The sequence below is a fragment of the Cupressus sempervirens genome, chromosome 1, assembly GCF_028749045.1.
Source record: "Cupressus sempervirens isolate cs-2001-9-10 chromosome 1, ASM2874904v1, whole genome shotgun sequence".
Taxonomy (NCBI): domain Eukaryota; kingdom Viridiplantae; phylum Streptophyta; class Pinopsida; order Cupressales; family Cupressaceae; genus Cupressus; species Cupressus sempervirens.
The window spans coordinates 331093863-331115427 of NC_143118.1; the positions used below are offsets into that span (position 1 = coordinate 331093863).

Consider the following 21565-nt stretch of genomic DNA (forward strand, 5'->3'; position numbering starts at 1 on the left):
AAGTATAACATATTATCACTACTCAAAACACAATAAAATTTATATGACCATAATCTTGACTTTGAGATCCACAAAAGCATATTTTTAGTTTATGAAGAAACTTCAAATTTTATGGAGAAATCCAGCCTTAGAAGTGAGAAGTTTAAATTAAAAACTCTATTTTTTGCTTGTGGTTGCCATCTAAGATGCCACATAGACAGTTTCCGCTAAAAGGGTTACAGTCGAAACACTTTCAGCTGTAGCCCTTTTTGTCAAAACCCAAGGTAGACTTTTATATGCACTTACCCCTTCTCATATAAGAGAAACACTTTTATTCGTTGAATTCAAATAACAGTTCTAATCGAAAGTGTTCTAGATGAAAGTATTACGACTAAAACTATTTCAATTGTAACCATTTTACTACCTTTGTGCCACGTCAATGCCTCTTGGTGCTACATGGGTTCAATCGTAACTCTTTCGGGTGTAACCCCATTAGATATCCTCAGGGGTGACACAACTTTATGCATTTACCTGATAGGATTATATATTTTAGCTATGAATTCATAAATAAAATTGTGAAGAACATGCATGATGTGTGGATACAAAGTATGACGTGGGCATGCAAATTATGAGATCAAATATTATATTTTATGTAGATATTAAGAAATGGGATCTAGGTGACTACCTAATGCAAATTTGCATTCCTATATTTTGTAGTTATGCCTTTAATATGATACTTGTTATTGTAGTAGTGAGATTATTTATGACCACCATCTCACTAAGGTTTTCCCCTCAACTAGGTTTTCCTCAAAAATAAATATGATATTATGTTTTCTTTGATTGATTTTGTGTTGTGTTGTAGTTTACCTTCTATATGCTTTATGCAATACTATAATTTTATATAATTTGTAGAAAAACATTATACTTTTGAGAGAAAAATAGTTTATCTTACATAATTAGGAAAATCACTAAGAATCAAATATAATTTCATGATCATTTCAAAAAAAAGATATTAAAAGTAATAAATGATTGAAATTTCAATTTTTTTTTCCTTACTTGTAACCTTTCCCTTAAATGCATACATCCATGTGTCATTTGTAGAAGTATTTTCCTAATGAATAATACTCATATTAGTAGCCTTTTAACAACATTAAGGTTTTTATTCCCATAAGGAAATATTTCTTATCCAATCTTTTGTATTAAAAATATAAATTTGGAGTTGCATTTTGACCTCTTGGTAATAGGGCATGAGTATTATTATACAATACAAAATAAATTTAATTCAGCTTCAACTCAGTGTTAGGCATTTTTTTTTAGAGTTGGTGATAATCTACACAATACTAAGGTGCATGTTTACATGCACAAATGTAAGTGTATTTTTTTTTTCCCCTTACATAAGGAAGTAAATAATTCAACTCTTCCTCTACCTATGAATAGATTATAACCATCTCTGCTTTGAGGCCCTATCATGGAAAGAAAATGCATTTTTTTGTTGGTTCCTTAATTGCTATAACTTGCAATAGTTTCTACCTAAATAGACTATTATTTTGCTTGGTAAGTCATTATTGATAGAATGATCTAAAAATAATATGGTATAAATAGCTGCAGATGCCAAAAATATCGAGTGATAGAACACTTGGATGTATGGTTAACAGTTCACTGGTAAGTTGTCAATCGTAGATGATAGAACAGAGTCATAGACACCAAAACTTAGAGATGCAACAATACACAAATGATAGAATAGAGTACACACAAGAAAATGCAAATGACAGTATAAGGATTGGAGATGATAGAACTCAGTAAAAATCACAGACGATAGTATGGTAAATTTGTGAAGATGACAAAACAAACTTCACAGATGCTAGAACTCAAGTTTAATGCAGGTTCAAGTATATTTTAAAAAAAAAGTAGTGGTGAAGATGTCAATTTGTGGAGATGCTAATTTGTGTAGACAATAGAGTGTCTTCATAGACGACATTGCATCATAGCGGAGATGATAGTGCACGGGTTTCAACAACAAGTTAATAGTTTTGATAACTTTTTTGAACGTGGAATAGGGATGTGGGTCCCACTAGGCATGCCAAAATGTATATGCAAAAACCTAACCTGTCAGGAGCACACGTAAACAAGCAAACATTAGTAGCATATGCATTCAAGATACAAATGAGATTGAAAAACTACTAATTCTACTTGAGTTTTAAAACAAAATATGCAACCAAAATATTAGAGTCCTCACACAACCTCAAAGAACCTCAACAAGGGTGCCCATAAGAGGCCTTGTTGGTGTGCTTAAGTGGGAGGGATATAGATGTGCTCTCCCAAACACAACTATTGAATCCCAACATAATGAAAATGTGATAATGAACATGCAACTAAACTAAATGATGAAGAATGCTTCAAGAGATGGCTATGGAAGCAACCATTCTTGATATCACTCAATGGATAATGGAGATGGATGTAATAAGAAAATCTAAGAGTGTAATACTACCATGAGTATGAATAAAAGTGAAACTTGAAAAAGATGTACATAAATGTAATTAATTTTAAAACTTCAATTTTATAAAGTTACAAAGAGAACCATAGAATTATAAGAAACTATTATGGTTTGTACTATTTGAAAATTATAGTTACAAGTGATAAAGTTATATACCTTTGATTCAGAGAGTGCAAATAATGGAAATGAAGTATTGTAGAAGTTGCAAGCTCAACTGTCCCCCCTTCTCCCCATGTAGATGGCACTGTTAAGTAGAGAATAGTTACATCCATACATACATATGTCATACATACATATGTCATACATACATACATACATGGTTAAGTGCTACCTAACTATGTCCAAGGCGTCTGCACACTAGAGGCATACTCTGCTTACCAAGCTTCCTACATACCTATATCCATGAGACCAAGACCCTTGAACTACTCTTTCTAAAAAATATGTAGTTATGGTTTCTAATTTTTTTTGATGTAGTTGTATTCATATATCCATTAGTGAGTTTTACTCACCTAATACAACTATTCGCCATCATTCACCCAGCTTGGCGAATCAGGTAGTTTTCTATAATTACAATACTGTAATACCCTAGTGCAACCTTTGTGTTGTAGTTTACAGTTAATGTAAGGTTAACCTATATACATCCTAACTCACTCCTTATATAGTTATGTTTAAAATCTTGTGACAATAATCAATGGGTCTAAATAGACCAGTCAAGTTAATGCTAGCTTGGAACAACTGATTGTTTGTTTTATTGTACCTAATATGATGATGGTTCTACATGAATTTATAATCAACCCAACTAATCAACAATTAGAACAATTGAACTACATTATGGCTTATCACGTAGCACAGGTTGAATGAGTTTTATTGTTATATTATTTGGATTTTGGAATATATATGCAGCTAGAATGATTTTTATGTTGTGCTAATATGTAATAAGCACCTTAAAAAGGATCTCTTTGTATATATAAAGACTACAAGTTGTGCAATTTTTCATGTATTACATTTACATTTGCTTTGTCATTTCTTAAGTTATAAGAGTGTTTCAAGGTTGGGAACCACTTCAACATCCTTTGCATGGTTTAGAGGTAATGTCATTGTGGTAGTGAGAACAACTTCAGTGAAGAGTTGAGAATAAAGAATTACTACCCTGAGCCTATGCTACAAATTATTGGGAGCCAAGGGACCCTAAATCTATACTATGTTTTATGGAGACATGAGAGAAGTCACTACTAGCTTCAGTACTTCATAACATTCTAGATCATATAGTAATCAAATTAGAGGAAACCATTGATAAACCAAACATATAATGAAGAGAAAATTTGAAAACTTGATTGCTGAAATGCTCAAATGAAAGCTATCAAGGATCAAACACCTATGCCAGAGTTACAACACAATGTGAATTTTATTTTAGATGTAAAAAAAAAACACTACCTAAATCTTTAGGGATGTCACATGATGATTGATTTTTACATTGATTTTGATGAGTTGTAGTTCACAATTTGCAAACAAGCAACCCTTTTGCTTTCCTTGTTCTTGCACAATTAATTCTTCACTTCTCCCAATGATTCATTACTATATTTAGATTTTTTTTTACTTTTTACATTTGATTTGATACCCAAAAATTGTGTGATTGAAAACATGCCTCGTATGTTATGAGGAAGGGAGTGATATTTGTCATAACTAGCCATAATTTCTTTATTTTTTGGTAAGGCTATGAGGATTAGCTATTTTTGTAGATGGAGATGAACCATTAGTGTGATAATTTTCCTTTAAAGATAATCTTCAACATGCAGCAATTTACAAGTGATATTGTGTTGTGGCTATTCAAAATAATTCTATGTTTTTTTCTATTGATAAAAAATCCTACCATGGTAATCCATCTCATTTTTTTAACACGAAACTAATTCACTAAAGTATACATAAGTTAAATTCACCCAATAATCCGGCTCTAAAATGACATAGCTATTTCTTTAGATGAACGATTTGTCCATTTTTTATCAAAATAAATTATTTGTTTCCAAAGTCATCTTGTAATGACTAGATGCAATCTTCTTGTTGAAGAAAACATGTTCTTTAAATGACACCTTCTCGGTACTGCAATTTAATGTCAAATATCCTAGAACTGAGGGCGAGCTACCTAAGTGATTGAGACTAGCAATTTTTCTTTCACCTTCTTTCTAAGTGTGAAAAACCCTAATCAAAGCTTTGATATAGGTATGCAAAAATTACTCATATTTCTCACCAACTTTTATCTTAAGTGTGTGAGGCTTGGATTGAAGATGGGGAATCTTGGTTTGTAATGCAGAGCATCATGGGCCAACTAGCATTTACTAGGAAAGTTTCCATTTTCTACTTTGTTTTGGAAAAACCCTACCTTCTCAAGGCTTCATGCTTGATCATCTCACACTCCATCAACTATTTGGATCAATATCCAAGGTCCCCAAGCTTCCACTCTTAACTTTGATCACATGTTCAAAGTATCTCAAATCCCAATATCATAATCACAGAATCAACCTATAGATCCACAAATTTGACCACAATCACAACTCTTGTTTCTCCCAAATGACCCTCAATGGTCAGGCCTCAAGCATTAGGCCTACTCTAAAATCCTCTTATCAATGCTTTATGCATTCACTCAAAAACAATCACTCATAGACCCAACAATTCTACTGATCACAACAACTCTGATCTGATCACATTCCCAAATCTAATTATCATGCCACCACTCTCCATAATAGAAACCAAACCTTATCCTTCACAAATCCCAACTAAGATCCCTCACTTTCTATGATTCTACCAATGACATTATCAATCCATAATTCCTATTGCAACTACCATCTCTATCACCATATTGCAACTCAATGTGTTTGTCCCTCTCACAAACAAACCCATTATACATCTCTCTATAGATCCTTATCAAGGATCAATTCTTCCCCTTGGTCTCCTAATATTTCCCCCCTTCTAAGGTTCTTATCCAAATTCTCATTAAATCTTATTAAACCCCTTGACCATATACTACCCCCAAACACTAATACCCATACCTTAAATCTATCCAACATTTAGAAAACTGGCCATGTTTGCAACTCTATAGAGACAACCACCAACCTGAACTTAAATTAAGTGCTCCCTTGTTCCTAATCACTTAAGAGTTAAGAAAACCTCACTACTCACCCCTATACATTCCTAATCCATTAATTCTTATAAAAATACCTTTTACTATTCAAACTTTGAGATTAGACCAATCTTTAATAGTGCAACCAGTTTGACACAGAAATTCATACATTTTTATTATTGGGTCCATGTTCTATTTGATGCATGATTCATTGCATGAACCATACATAATAATAAAATACATGGTTACCCTCCATTACACCCTTTATGGGGCTCTGGTACATGTAAAACAATATAGATTTACATTTCTTTTTCTCACTCGATAATCAAGATGAGGGTTTTGATAGTCTATAGAAAAATCCTTATATCTTTGCTAATACTACATGAAATTGGGTGCCGCAAAGCCCAAAATAAAGAATATTCAATAAAATATCATCAACAACTAGTGGATAATTAAATGGACATTATTCTCACCATGAAAAACAAAAAAAATTAGACTATTAAAATCTAAACAGAACAAGGGTATTGATAGTTTTTATAGTCAACTATGTGTACAGGTACATTTTCTCAATGGTGCATTATATTTTGAGTATTTTATCATTCTTTTCATATGCAATTTAACTACTTACAACTATTATTCTAGCCTCTAAGTAGTAAAGATAAATTTTGGGATTGGTTATGCATGCAAAGTAGTCATTTCAAAGCATCGTCTAAAATATATTTCTTATTTTCATATTAATCATTTGCTTTGTCAACTAAAAATGTTGCACTATAAATTTAGTACTTTTACACACATGCTCCAATAATCATCCATGATTGGCACTTTAAATTGGCAAAATTGACATAATTAGTCATTTTTATGCTTAAAAACATAACTACGGTCTAATTATGGCTTCTCATGTTACTTTATTCATCTCAAAACCCTAATCGATCACTATAGGGATTTTAATGTATTTTAATAATATTTATATTCCAAAGAGATTTGATCTTGTTTAAGAGTATTAGTCTTCATTAATCAAATGACCACCTTTTAAATCAACATTAATCATCCTAACCTCCCTAAGATGGTAGACATTTTCTCTGCAAGCAATTTTTGTTGGGATGATGGTGGTCCAAGATTGAATTCATTGGTCTAACATAGTAAGGAAATTAAAGTGGAAGAGGGCTAGATTGTTATTAAGGACCTAACTTATCTAAGAAGTTTTAATCCTACTTTTGACATGTCTCTTTGTTCCCAAAAGGGTAGGGTTAAATGTAAATCTTGATGGTTTAAGGTTGAGGGAGCTTCATTCTCCATGTTACACCTATTATTTTGAGGCAGTCGATGGTGATTTTGAAGCAGATAAAGGGGATGGAGATGATGTGCTCAAATGCCAGTGAATTTGGGATCCATCTGCTGTCATGCTATAGCATAATCAAACAATATTTAAGAGTTAGTATCCCTTACTCCCAACTCAACACTAAAAACCCTTACCTTGAATGACATTAAAAAACTCTTCATCATACCATTAGAAGCCTCTTGCCTACACTTTTCCGCGTGAATGAATGAAGTTTCACTTTTTTAAATTTTTTTATAAAATATCCTGACAACGTCAAAATTTTGATGCTAAACTTAATTGTTGTCAAAATTTTGACGTTATCACCAGGATCATGTTTAAAATAATTTAAATTTGACAAGCCGAATTGGCCTATTGTCAAAAATTTAGGTAAAAAATGGACCCCAAATGTACTAGTGCATCCATGATTAGTTATATGCTAAGGTTTGGGTATTGTTTTGGCTTCTTAATCGGGGTTTTATGAAGGATAGCTTACTTGACACAATTGTTGTGATGTGGAGCCTAATCAGACTCAAAGGTTTATTCAGCATGGTTTCCCTCTAGATTATTTCTACAGGGGTTTGGGGTAGCGCCCCCAAGATGGGGTCAAGGTATAGTGCACTCCCTATCAGAGTAGAAGGTAAGGTCGAGGGGCAATGACCCTGAGGGGTTTTTTGGGGTCATCGACCCCAAAGCCAAAAATGACCTTATATTGCAAAAGGTTTTAGGTACTCTTTTTCTATTATTCTATCCCTAATTTTGTAAGTGGAAAAAAGCTTGTATAAAAGGGCTTATGGTTATGGATTTTCATAATGAGTGATGCAAAAATTGGTTCTTGTGGTAGTATTGAGCTGTAAGGGATTACATATTGTAATCAGGTTGTAATCATTGGATCATAATAATATTGGACTTTTTGTTGGTGGGCATAGCCTAAGGATCGGGTGAACTAGGTTAAATCTTGGTGTCTTGTGTTCTCTTTTATGCGATTTACTATTTTCTAGTATTGGTTATATTTGCATGTATTTGTTATTTTTGTTTGAGGCTAATCCTAACAACAATTTTACATCTAGAGGTGTGTGTAGAAGGACATGATATAGGTTATGATATATGTAAATTATAATTAGTCTTGGTTATCTTCCTGGATGTTTGGTTTCACTACATTGGTTTGAGATTGGTTGGATATTGTGATCACTAGTTTGTGTTCATGTATGTCATGCGAGAGATGACATGGAACTATTACTTTATATCTTTCCATTATTGGTTGTGAATAACTTGGGAGAATGTCGAAGACTTTTTATTAGAGTTGGTCTTAGAGGTTATTGGTTTATGTGTTGTGGATGTCCTTGATACTACATGGATTCACTTCCACGTGATGTTATGAGTGGATTGGTTACAAATTTGACATTACCTTTGTAGTGGGATATTATTTCTGTGTATGTGGTAGGTGTTTCTCTTGAGGCTTGTGATTATAAGTTTTAGATTAGAGATGTTGATGATGTGAGATTCACTTGGTATACATTTAGAGGTATGGATAGTTGGATTGGTTGGAACTTTCTATGGGTGTTATTTCAGCTATGCATTTTCTGATAGTTATAGATACATGTGATTAACTTTGGATTAGGTTTTTGTGCTTGAAATTTTAGTTGGTACATGATTTTATGGTACTTATGTGATAGGTTGAGTGTCTTTCTCTTTGGATGGATTCTATGCACATGGTAGTAGCATAATAGGAGGTGGGATAATTGGTGTTTGAGATGCTAGAAAATTTGATTTTATCGTAGGTACTATTTAAGACTACACGGTATACTTTGATCCCTAATGGTGGATGTACCAAGAGGGATTATTTCCTTGTTCATTTATGTGGCTATAGATTGACCCTATGAAATGTATACAACAAGTGGGAGGTTGTTGAGAAATGTGTGTCACACTTATTGTATAATAATGTTTTATTTTTATTTTGTAATGTTGCACTGGTAGATGTATGTGTATCATGTAGAGATTCCCATAGGTTATCCTTGATGATTTGTATTATAGAATTTTGATAAATTTTGATGTACTTATTGAATATTCCAAGGAAAATTAAATTAAATTCCCAATATTAAATATGGGTAAATGGGGGTTAGGTAGCATATGGTTTTAGCACATGGCTTATGTAATACCACTTGGTGGCTAGTGGAAAGCTTCCTACTATAAAAGTAACCACAAAGGTAGTTTTTGATGTGAGAAAGAGAAAGCCAAGGCAAGATGGGTTAGCCAAGATAACCGTTTCAAAGCTTGGAAGCATGGCATGGGATATGTGGATTCATGCTTGTTCACATGGACTGATTGTTTGTGGCTATGGATTTGAAGGCTTCAATGGTTTTACAATTGTAATGACATTTTTTTCTGAATAATACATGGTGATGGATGCTTTTGGAGGCTAAATGTTTTTCCCTCAATGAGGGTTTCCCAGGATATATGTCGTGTCATACTTTTTTGGAAATATTGTCTACTCTCTTGCATGTGGATTCTAAGTTGTTATTTATTTTAGATATATTATGGGTTATGCGGAAGTAGTAATATTTTTTCTTGCAAGTTTCCTTACAATCAAAGTAAGTATAACATGGTATCATGTTATCCCCCTCTTTCATTTCTTTATAGATATGCATTATTTGTGATACATTCTTATCTATATAGGTATGTAATGTTTTGTTTCATGCATGACATGATTGTTTCTTCCTAAAAATGTCTTTCCATGCCTTGTATTTTAATTTTTATCATTTAAAAATCATCTATATTTTACTTTATGCATGATATTTTTTCTATAGCCTTATATTGTGTGGAATTCCATGTTCCATGCTTCTTGTCTTACTTCACTCTATGGTGTCATATTATTCTATGATAATTCTTATTTCTTACCTCACACTTGGGGGGAAATGTTGTTTGTACATTCTTTATCTCTCTTTGTCTAAGGATTGACTCTCCTTAGTACATTAGAATTTGTTTAACATATTCAAAATTCTTTTCCTATAAGGAACTATTTCTTGATCATAGCTCTCTCTTATATGTAAGAGGTGTATGTATTTGATCATCACTTCCTCTTTTTCAAAACTATGTTCATAGTAAATATTTCACCTTACTTTGCATTCAAAGTTTTTTATCCTTCATCCAAGGATTACTATCCCACCTATACATAGGGGGATGGATAGGTGCATTCTTTTTCTTCAAATATTCCTCTTGAAGGTAAATGTCATGTCAATAAGATCTCTTCCTTTTCAAGGGTCTCTTATCACAACAAACATATTCCTTTTGATAATTATCTATTTTATTATCTTACAAGTGTCAAAATAGTTGAGTTGTTAATTCTATGATAGAGATAATTAGAAGTGATAAGAAGTAGTTCAAGTGGAGCTGAATACAAGTTTTGAGACACTAAAACAAAAGGTAGTTGAATTACCTATAGTTGGAGCTATATTGGATTTACCTAATCTCACTAATATATCTTAAGTTGATTGTGATGCAAAAGGAAGTGTAATTGGAGCCATAATAAGTCAAGAAGGAAAACCTATTGCTTTTTATAACTTGAGAGTTGAATAATGCTAAGAAGAGATATTCAATCTATGATCAAGAATTTTATGTTATTGTTCAAGCTTTGTAGAATTGTAAATATTACTTGATGCCTAAGGAATTTGTATTGTATATTATTCATAAAGAAGTGTAGTATTTTGGTAGTCAAAATAAGTTGAATCAAAGATATATGAAGTAGTTTTAAGACTTGTTTCAAATTTTACTTAAATTGTGTTGAAGCATAGAAGTAGACAGTCAAATAGAGTTGTTGACGCATTGAGTAGAAGGAATTTTTTATGGGAGTTGACATACTTGGGTTTGAATTTTTGAAGACTTTATATGAGACTAATCCTAATTTTACATAACCTTTAAAAGCTTGTAAAGCACCAGACACTAATAATCAAACTATGTGAGTTGATTAATTCATTCTAGATGACATGTTGTTCAAGGGTATCCAGTTGTGCATACCTAGAGGTTGAATGATGGATAACATAATCAAGGACAATTATAGTGGAGGAATTGTAGGACACTTTGATGTTGGTAAAAAAGTGAGTTTGATTACTAAGAGTTACTTTTTACCTCATACACATAAGGATATTCAGTAGTTTGTTAGAAGTTGTAGAGTATGTTAAATTGCTAAAGGAGTTAATTAGAATGTGTGGTTGTATAAACTATTACCTATTGGATTTGTGTATCTTCTAATAACATTAGCTTGGATTTTTTTCTTGGGTTACCTAAGACACAGATGGGTAATGATTCTATGTTTATTGTAATGGATATATTTAATAATATGAATAATTTTATGCCTTGTAGGAAAAAATCATATGCAGTACATGTAGCTAACATATTCTTCAAGGAAATTTTGAGGTTGTATGTGTTACCAAAGAGTATTGTTTTACACAGAGATAATAAGTTTATTGGTTATTTATATAAGACACTTTGGAAGACGATGAATACTATTTTGGACTTTAGTTATATATTTCATTCATATACTGATGGAAAAATAGAGGCTATGAATAGAAGTTTGGGTAACTTGTTGAGATTCTTATTTGGAAACTAAACATGCAATTGGTATTTAGACTTTGCACGGGTATAGTTTTATATAAAAATTCAATGAATATGAGTATCATGAAGAGACCTTTGAGAGTATTATTGGTATACATCCTAGAGGAATTATAGCCTTAAGAATTTTCTTATTCTAGACTAGAAAAGAAGTATTGAAGCAGAGGATATGCAAGTTTCATGAAGACTTTGCATGATGAAATAAATTATAACTTGGAGCATATATCATAAGTATAAAGATATAGCATATTGAACTAGGAGATATGGATTTTGCAGTGGGTGATGAGGTTATGACTCATTTGAAGAAGAAATGATGTCCTCTTGGAACATATAGTAAGCTAAAGATGATTTTTTTTAACCTCGTAGGATCATGAGTAAATTTGACAGTGGTAATTCTTTTGAAGTTGAGTTACCTGATGACATGGATATTTCACCGATATTCAATTTTTTTGATTTATATGAGAACCATGAGTCTATGAAGTAATATTATCCTAAGAAGAAAGAAGACGATATTGAGAGGATTTTAGATAGTAGAATTGGGAAGAGTACTAGTGGAAAGGATTATTTTGAATAGTTAGTTTAGTGGAAGAATAAACTAGTTGAACATAGTTCTTGGATTTTCCATTCCGTGTTAGATCATTTTGGTTTCACTTAGGTTAGAGTGTTTGATGCAAGACCATCTTGGGAATATGACAATCTTGCATCATTCTATTTTTTTTGTTTCTTTTGTTCTTATTTTCTATTTTGATTGTTTGTGTGTACAGTTCTTTGATCATGCATCTCAACCTACCTGATTTTGGCATCTTAAAGAGGACCTATCATGCATCATTGTTCTATAATTGAGCATCTTATGATTTTTTATTTTTTGAGTTCCAATTCAATTATCCTTAGGTAGCATGTTCTTCATTTATACCACAAGTGATGTGTGGAATTTCATTATGCAATGACTTTTATTGCGCACGATGATTCATGACTCTTTGGAAAGATTCTTGGATCATGTGTGGACCTTTATCTTGGCTTGCACATCCCTATGTTCTTGTTTTCTTGATTTCTCATCTTATCTTTAAGCATAAGATGTATTGTTGTAATGCATTTCCTAATTATTGGAAAGTGTGATTCTTCTAAGCCAACATGTGTGTCACAATGGATATATATATATATATATATATATATATATATATATATATATATATATATATATATATATATATATATATATATATATATATATATATATATATATATATATATGCAATATCCTTGATGTGTCTTAGTAGTGTGACATAATAGTAATATCTAGAGGTTAATCGCTTGTTCATTTATGGTCGCGCATTGAATCAAGTTTATAATTGAAGGCTGCAATTGGGCAGGCCTATTACTTGGCATGTTTGTAGGAAAATTTTCATTAGATCTACATTGAATCAGCTAAATATATTATCTATATCATTCTTTTTTGTTATTTCTTCCCTATGATTACTCTTGTTTCTTGGTTGGACATCTCCATTGGGGATTTCTCCATCCTAGTCTATGTCACTAATGTTGCCCAGGGTTCTTGGAGAGGACACAAATAACAAAGAAAAATACAAGGAACTCTTGAATTTTTTTAGAGATGACTTGAGTTAGGTGCTCTACTAGTTAGGGTGCAACATAAAATCTCTAGGCCATACATAATTCTCCTTTTTTCGATCTTGCTTTAGTATTTTCAACAAGAATTTTTTTCTTTTGGTGTATTATTGTAAATTGGACTTGGGTTTTGATTTAAACATTTTGTTAATTATTAGTTTTTAGACTCTAACGTTTTCCTTTTGGTATTAGATTCCAAGGTGAATAGTTTCTTTACATACAATGTGTTCTTAAACCTTGCTATGAATATGCTAGTTGATGATATGTTGCTAGTTAATATGTTATTTCTCCTGCAAGTAGTTTTTGCTGTTGATAATGTTCTTGGTGTGCCATTAGTTTTTTATGCTTTTGTGCCATGGTTTTCTAAGAGACAATACCATTATTTTGTTGCTGATTAATATTAAAAAACAATGATAGCAAGAACATAAAAATAAAATGGATAAGATTGATCAAACAATAGTTGTGAAGTTTAGGTGTCTACAATTCCTCCAATATGTAAAGAAAACATGGAAAGGAGAAAAAATTAAAACACTAATTTCATGTCTTTGCAAAAATCTCTCTCTTTCTAATTTCTATGAAGTTGGCCCTCATTAACATATAATTTAAGGAGTTACTTTCATATCAATCATGTCTTTGTATTGCTATCTCTCTTCTGAGTGGACATTAAGTTGTAATTAGCACAAAATTTAAGGAGAAGTGATTTCTATATCTTGTTGTATTTATGCTCCTTGTATTAGGGGTGATTATTATAAATTCTTATATGAAGAAGTAACATCCTTGAAAATTTCGTACTACAACTAGACATGATCTGTCTCCCTGAATTATCATATCCAAAACAAGAATAAGAAACCATACTCTCTCATATATAAATCATTCATGTCATAATCTAATTATGAATCAAACCTATTACCCTTTGTCGATGTTCCAATTTTACATTCTTAATTAACTTTATATTATGATTATCAAACTTAATGGGTCAGAGCATTCATGTTAGTGACCTTGACCCCAAAAAAGGTCCACTTTAAAGATACGTTTCATCGTAACAGAGATGCCCATGTTTAAATAAATTTAAGATAGCATCTCAAGTCTCAAGGGATTAAAAAATTCTGATTGTATGCATTTTCATTGTTATTCTAAGGTTTGAAAGATTTCGAAAGCCTCCAATATGTGAGTTCGACAAGTGACTATTTTATAAAATGCTTGATGAAAACAGCATGATGATGATAACGTTAGGGGTCTAGTAGTTTGGGAATACTATTTTGCAGTAAATCCTGGGCAACAAATCTATAAGTTTTTTCTGTTGGATGAACTGAATCCCAAAATATATATTTCGAGGCATCAGTGCATGTAAATGGTGTTCGCTTGTTGCATATATATCCAAATTCTAGTGCACCCGTTCCGCAGCATGCTAGACTTGTATACTTTATATCTGCAATTTAGAAGAGAAAGAAAAAAACGTTCAACATGATGTATTATATATTTATACAATGATGGGTGAATTGAACTATATTTATTGAACTATATTTAATATATTGTAACATGTTTTAGATTATACTGTACGATCTGTTAAAAACTATACTGTTTGATTATGAATCACAAAATATAATCTAAAGTAAAATCAAACACAATTAAATTCATATAAACAACTTTACCGAACATTCAAGATTGCTAGATAATTAATAAAAATACTTTGTAGTTGACCTGCAATTTGTAAAGAGCAAATAAGATCTTAGGTTTACCGAATTTAGCAGGATTGAGCTCCATGTCAATCAATTGGCTATATACGTCTGCATAAACGATTCGAAGGCCCGGAAGATTGGATTTGAGGGAATCGATCATCGCTTGTAATTTCATATTGTAGTCGATAGCATTTTGATTGAGCTCCTTCACACATCCTCCACTCATCCTGAAAACTTTGGCTGCTCTTTCCAATGGCAGACAGCCCAATGGAGGAAGCCCTGCCATGGCTATTCTGCGTGCTCCATAGCTGTATATTTCCTGCAACCGTATCTTTATGTAGATAAGTCTAATATAGAAAATGTTGAGTGCAAATAGTCTTATAATTAGGTTTTAAGTTTTTAGGTGGGGAGAAGATTTAGGATGCCGCTATTTTATACTTTTGATTAAAATTGAAAAAATCTAGAACACAAGGGATTTTGTTGAAATCTTAAGTATTTGTTCTTCATGATATGTTTTGTAATAAAAAATAACAAAAAAAAAATGAGAAAAAATCACTATATTTTCAGAGATCTGAAGATTTTTTTTTTCACTTCTGGTGCATTTTGTCTGAACCATAGAAGCCTCCAAGATTTAGTAAGAAACATGTTCTAATAATTGTGATAGCAACAATTAATTTAATATTTGCATTAATTGATTTAGTATAGATAATTATTTTGTGGCTATTTATAATTGAATGATACCTGTTTCTTAAGCAATTGATTGTGTAATTGATGCTACATTAACTGTACAAGTAGAAGGTCCCTAATGCACTACAATTGGTATCACTTTTTTGGAAGCAATTTTGAACAACTTGACAAAAAGTATGCTGATGTGGCATCATATTTGATGATTTAAACATTTGAGATGATTTGAAAATTTTATATAAGATTTTGATAAATTTAAATGAAAAGTGTTGTTAAATTTTGTATGAAAGCATTGAATACCCACTGAGTCAAAGTTTGCTGCATTATAGTAATTCTAATTCTAATATCTATTATATGATTAAAGAAATGAGATTTGTAGAATCTATAATATTGGTCAATGTTATTCTTAGATTAGACCACGTCAAAGATTTTTGAATCGAGTTACACTCCATGATTCTATTATTTAAATGACAAAGAGGTAGAGATGATGAAGTGTGATCTAAAATGTTGATGATAGATGGTGGAATACCATCTCTAAAACGTTGATTGAAAAAACTCTCTTACAATCTAATCTGAAAACAACATTAACCAATACAAAATGTTCATCAATATCTGTTATACCATATTTCATAAAATAAAAAAACATTAGCTTTCAATAATACATAATATGTATCAATGTGGTCTTTGAATTAGATTATATAAGTTTTTTAAATCAATGATCATATTATATGATAATTAATTGGAACAAAGAAGACTAAAAATAATGTAATGTGACCTAAAATGTTGGTGATGAATGGTAAAGCATACTGATCATTTCTAAAATACAAAAATAACATTGATTAACATTTCTAATTCAAAATATTCACAAATATCACATTTGATATAATTCAAAACATTATAATGTTATAATTTAAATATTATAATATTAATTAAACTGATTTTTTTATTAGATTATTTGAATCAATGATTAAATTCCTCTATGTATTATTAGAATAACATTACAAAGCTACTTGAAAATGGAAAATGAATGACAGATGATGAAATATAAATTGAATGTAAGATTATAAACTGTGATCTAATTCGAAAACAACAATGATAAATAGTTCTCAAATGAAATAACCATAAATATATGCACCTGAAGTATGTTGGAACTGATTCGTATGATATGATCTTGGAATTGGGAAATATTATACTTGGATCTTGTGAATGGATTGACGTAATAATTCTCAATAAAATCATTGCTGCCTGCGCTCACAACGAATATTGCTTTATTCAAAATTTTGTTGGCCTCTTCAATTCCTGCTATTTTCTCCAACTTTGTTTTGTACTCCTTGAAGAATTCAACTTCCTTCCACATGGGTATTACAGACTAGCAATTGCAAAGACAATAATAAAGAGAGTTAATTATAGATTCTCTGCATGCAAACAGTAATATTCATCATTTGGAGAGACCTCCTTAATGTGAAAGTGCCAGAAAAGGAAAATATTATGAAATATATGCTCCAAGTGGCTTTTCAGCAGGGAGGGACCTTAAATTTTATACTACAGTAGCAGTAGATTTTATAGCCAAGTGTCTGATTGCATGCTAACTATTTTATATGATGATTTCGACACAGAGCTTTCAAAGTTTAGGTTTTCACCATGGGATATATAATTAAGTTTCTAACATCCTTCTTTCAGAGCTAAAAATAGCAGGCACTGGTTTTTTTTTGTTAAAACAAATTGGTGGACCGTCTCACTTTCATGGTGGCTTGGAAGTTGATGGTGGGTGGCCAAATTATGATGTCTTTGATAGTTTAAGAACTTCTTAGGCTGATTAATAATAGTAAAATATGTTTGATTTTTTTTAAACTATGTATTTCAGATTTTGAATTTTAAATAGTTAGAGAGATAATTTGTTAAATTGTTTTTATTAAGATTTTATATGTTGAATACTTTTAATAAAAAATAGAAATATTGATAAAAGTTGGGCTTAGTGTTGTTATTTTAAGATTTGACTTTAAGATTTTAAATCTTAATATTTTCTTTGGGCACTATTATCATGATGTTAGATAATAATAATGGAATAATCAATTATATGTTATGAATCTTATGGACTACTATCACGTTGTTAAGATAAAAGTAGATGAGCTTAAGATCAGCTAATTATACTCTATGGGTCCTATGACATGATGTTGATTAAAAGTAGATGTATTTTAGATCAACTAATTTTAGGTTATAGGTCTTACTAAATAATGTTAAATAATAGTAGATAGCTATTAGATCAACTAATTATTATACATTATAGACCAATTTAAATTATCTTAGTCCAACATTCAAATTCATGTAATCCATACATAATTTAATAATAAATATTTGTTATAAAGAAACATACTATTAAAATTTATATTTTAACTAATTTTTTTCACATAAATATATTAGTTTTTTAAAATAAAAATAAGAATTATTTTTAGAGAATTAAAATATTAGCTTTAGACCAATCTAAATTATATTCAATAAAAAAAATTATCAATCAATTATATCTAGATAATTCATACATGAATACATATAATTAATTAATTAATTTTCATATTTACAAAACATGAAATACATCAGTTTTTATTAACACTTACAAATTTGTTCATTGTTTAGCTTGTTTTCACTATATATAATTTAAATCATACTATCTAAATTCAAAATATGTTCTCAAATTAAACTATATATATACATTAATAAGTAGTATATATATATATATATATATATATATATATATATTAATAAGTAGTAAATAAATGATTAGAATAGATATTCTTTTTCTTTCACTTTCAGCCGAAAAAAGATATGATGTAAATGAATAATATTAAACCTTCAAATCTAAAATAATCTTTTGAATATGGTTATGTTCAATCCAAACTGATCTAACACTGCATGCTAGTTTTAATGCCCACCGACATATCTAAAATTTTCATGAAACAAAGAAGAAGATGAACATACAACAAGTCGCGAAGTTGCATTATCATATCCAGTGCCAGCAGATGCAAAGCTAACTCCAGTAAGAAGGTCATGCTCCTTCAGTCCAGAGTCCAGATATGCTGGAACAGCCTCTTTTATATGCAGTCCTTCAGCTATGTTCATTACCACATTACAAAAATATTCATTCACACATTATAACTTACATCAGAAAATATGCTGATTAGCATATTATAACCCACTTCAGAGGAAAAAGAGAATAATAAGAAAAATTCATTTCAAAATTGACCATCTAAGAACTATATGTTCATTAGTACATAATTATAACCCACATCAGAAAAGAGACGAAAAATAACATGATCATTTCAAAAGTGATTAACTATGAATCCTATGTTGATTACATGGAGAAAAGATGAAAAACAACATGATCAGTTTCTAAATTGATTACCTATGAAGTCTGTTGGAAGCCTTCCATTGCAAAATCTGCCAGTGGAAGTATGGCCAGGGAAATCTTTTCCATAGGGAGGGAAATTGCTCTTAATAAGAGTTGAAATATGATTGTTATTTCCTGGATCTACAGTTGAATCTCCAAATACAATAACTGCAGGTGCCAATTGTTTTGCATCTGCTTCAGCACCCCATCCACTAACAATGGCTATTGCCCAACTAAGGGCAATAATTTTAAAAGCCATTGAAGCTGTGGGGTATTGCACTCTGCATTTTCAAATGTAAGAAAAATTAATATAAGTACCATGAATATTGATTGGAGCTTCACCCAGTTGGCTTAACAATCACCAACCTAAGACTTCAATGTGTGGGTTTGTTCTACCTTTACCTAAATTAGTTCAACGCCTTCTACCATTTAAAGAGTATTTTTTCTTCAAAGTGGAGCTTTCAAGAAAATTTAATTGGGACAAATTAACACTGGTCAAAACTGTCTTGGATTAAAGAGTTATAAATTACTTGCAAGTATTTTATATAATTCATGAAAGCAAAGTAAGTTTCTCTAAATAACTGTTTAAAAGAAAATTGCGTATGCTCACCTTTCTGGAAAATTCTCCAATGCCTACCAACTCCGATATTTGCGTACGACTCATTATTGTCTTTTTTTATTTATCTAATTTTTATTTTAGATTTATTTATTATACTGAATTTAGTTTTTAGGGAATTCTATAATCATGTATGTCTGAGTTGGAGTAATATTGAGGAGGAAGACATTCTAGAAGGTCATTAAATTAGGAAAGATTAACTTTGACTATTTAACACCTTTAACCTAGGAATCAAGCTTAGTGTGTGATGTTTAAGCAACCCATTCCTCAAAGGCCCTATACTTCACTTTTATGAGCATCATTTAGATGCGATGAGTACTTAAGTGTACTATTCATTCTCATAAGAAACCAATATTCATGAATCTTAATAGTATATCATAATTCATTAAAAAAGTTTAATGGTCAAATGGACAATATTACAATTATATTTTATTATGTACCATTATAAATACTTGTCCTACTTTTCTATGAATATATCTTATTCAACTTTGCATTAACTAAAAGAAAATTAAATAATATTCAAAAAAGGGGGTGGTAGAAAGATACAACTATAATTTTTAATAAAAAAATGGTCTTATTTTGGTTGTGACAAAAAAATTAATTAATTTATAATTTAATATATTTAATTTTTTCCAAATATACCACTTGTTACCTACACAAAAATTGGGAAAAATTATGGAAAGGGGGTTTCCTTAGTCAAAACTATATTTAGGGTACTATTCATTCTTATGAGATTAATACTCACCAATCTTAATAGTATATCATAATTCATTTAAGAAGTTTAGTAGTCAAATGGACAATAATACATATCACATGATAAATATCTTTCCAATTTTTACAGATATATCTTATTTAACTTTGCATTAACATTTTTTTTTAAACAAAAAAAATGTCTTTTTTTGTTTTGATGAAATATATTTTATATATAACTTAATATAGTCTAAGTTAAATTTATCAAAGTTATTTAAAATCAGTCTATGCTTATTTATTCTCATAAATCAGTTTGACCTATTTCATTTTTGTTGGGTGGAATGAAATATGAAACTTTTAAATTATAAAGTTCAAATTGCGCCTTCCAAACTTATTCCTTCTATTCATGATGAAGAAAATATGAAAGATGATGAATGAATGGGCATTCACTAAGCTGATTGGTCAAGCTAGGAAGCTCACACTTCAAATGCACTATTATAACAATAAAAGGAGTGTTGATCCAGTAGGCTCAAGAAGGGTTAAGCTCAAAGAGGATGCAGTGATTTCTTCACTGTAGAGTGGAATATGACTATGTAAAGAAGAGATGCAAGATTGTAGGGAAATAATAAAAATGAGGGATATAGAAACATATCAAAGATATTAAATTGGATTTTGGTACCAAATTTGAAAATAAAAAATAGTGACTAACCTAGGGTCTTAATTTCATTCTAAAATTATAGGAATGGGGCAATTTGATGTAAAAGGCAATCAAACTCACCGAAGGCCCTAAAACACACCTGAGAGTCAACAAATCTTGATGAAACTTGTGCCAATTATAACTTTTAGTAGATCAACCTGTAGCCTTTTCCCCAATTGTACCACTTGTCACCTACACATAAAAAATGGATTTTTTATTGGGGAAAAGGAGTTTTCCTTCTATCAAAACCTTTTTTAGGAATTAACCCTTGAAATGAATTGAAATTCATAAGGTAAGTGTGATGATAGTAACAAAGGCTTGTTGAGATGTTTATACCTTCAAAACTATCAAATTATTCATGAAGATGCATGAAAATGTCACACATTTTATTGACCTTGGTTTTAAGATAGGAAGAATACATGTCTTCACTAATGCAAGGATATAGACACTATTCCCTACTTTTCATGCTTGATGCATCAATGAATATCAATGTGAATATATTTCCTTTAATGATCATTGAACTGATATATTGAGTGCTTGAATACATAGATATGATTTCTTTATTGATTGAATGGATGCCTCAAAAATAAGGGGGGTGACCTTGCCTTTATACCTTAATAATCCATTTCAAGGCTAAAAAACTAAAGGAGGTCAACAAGGCTTTTTAATCATGTTAAAATTAA

General features: G+C 30.7%; 1 protein-coding gene across 1 annotated transcript; it reads right to left on the reverse strand.

The window, feature by feature from the left end:
• Positions 1 to 14230: 14230 nt before the first annotated feature.
• LOC149577519 (GDSL esterase/lipase At4g26790-like) lies at positions 14231 to 19181 on the reverse strand. Its single transcript, XM_089824162.1, has 5 exons — positions 18895 to 19181; positions 18471 to 18601; positions 16633 to 16866; positions 14874 to 15132; positions 14231 to 14563 (listed from the first exon to the last, which is right to left on the reverse strand). The coding sequence occupies exons 1-5, from the start codon at positions 19136 to 19138 to the stop codon at positions 14364 to 14366; spliced, it is 1068 nt and encodes a 355-aa protein (XP_089680288.1). The 5' UTR covers positions 19139 to 19181; the 3' UTR covers positions 14231 to 14363.
• Between the last annotated feature and the right edge of the window lie 2384 nt (positions 19182 to 21565).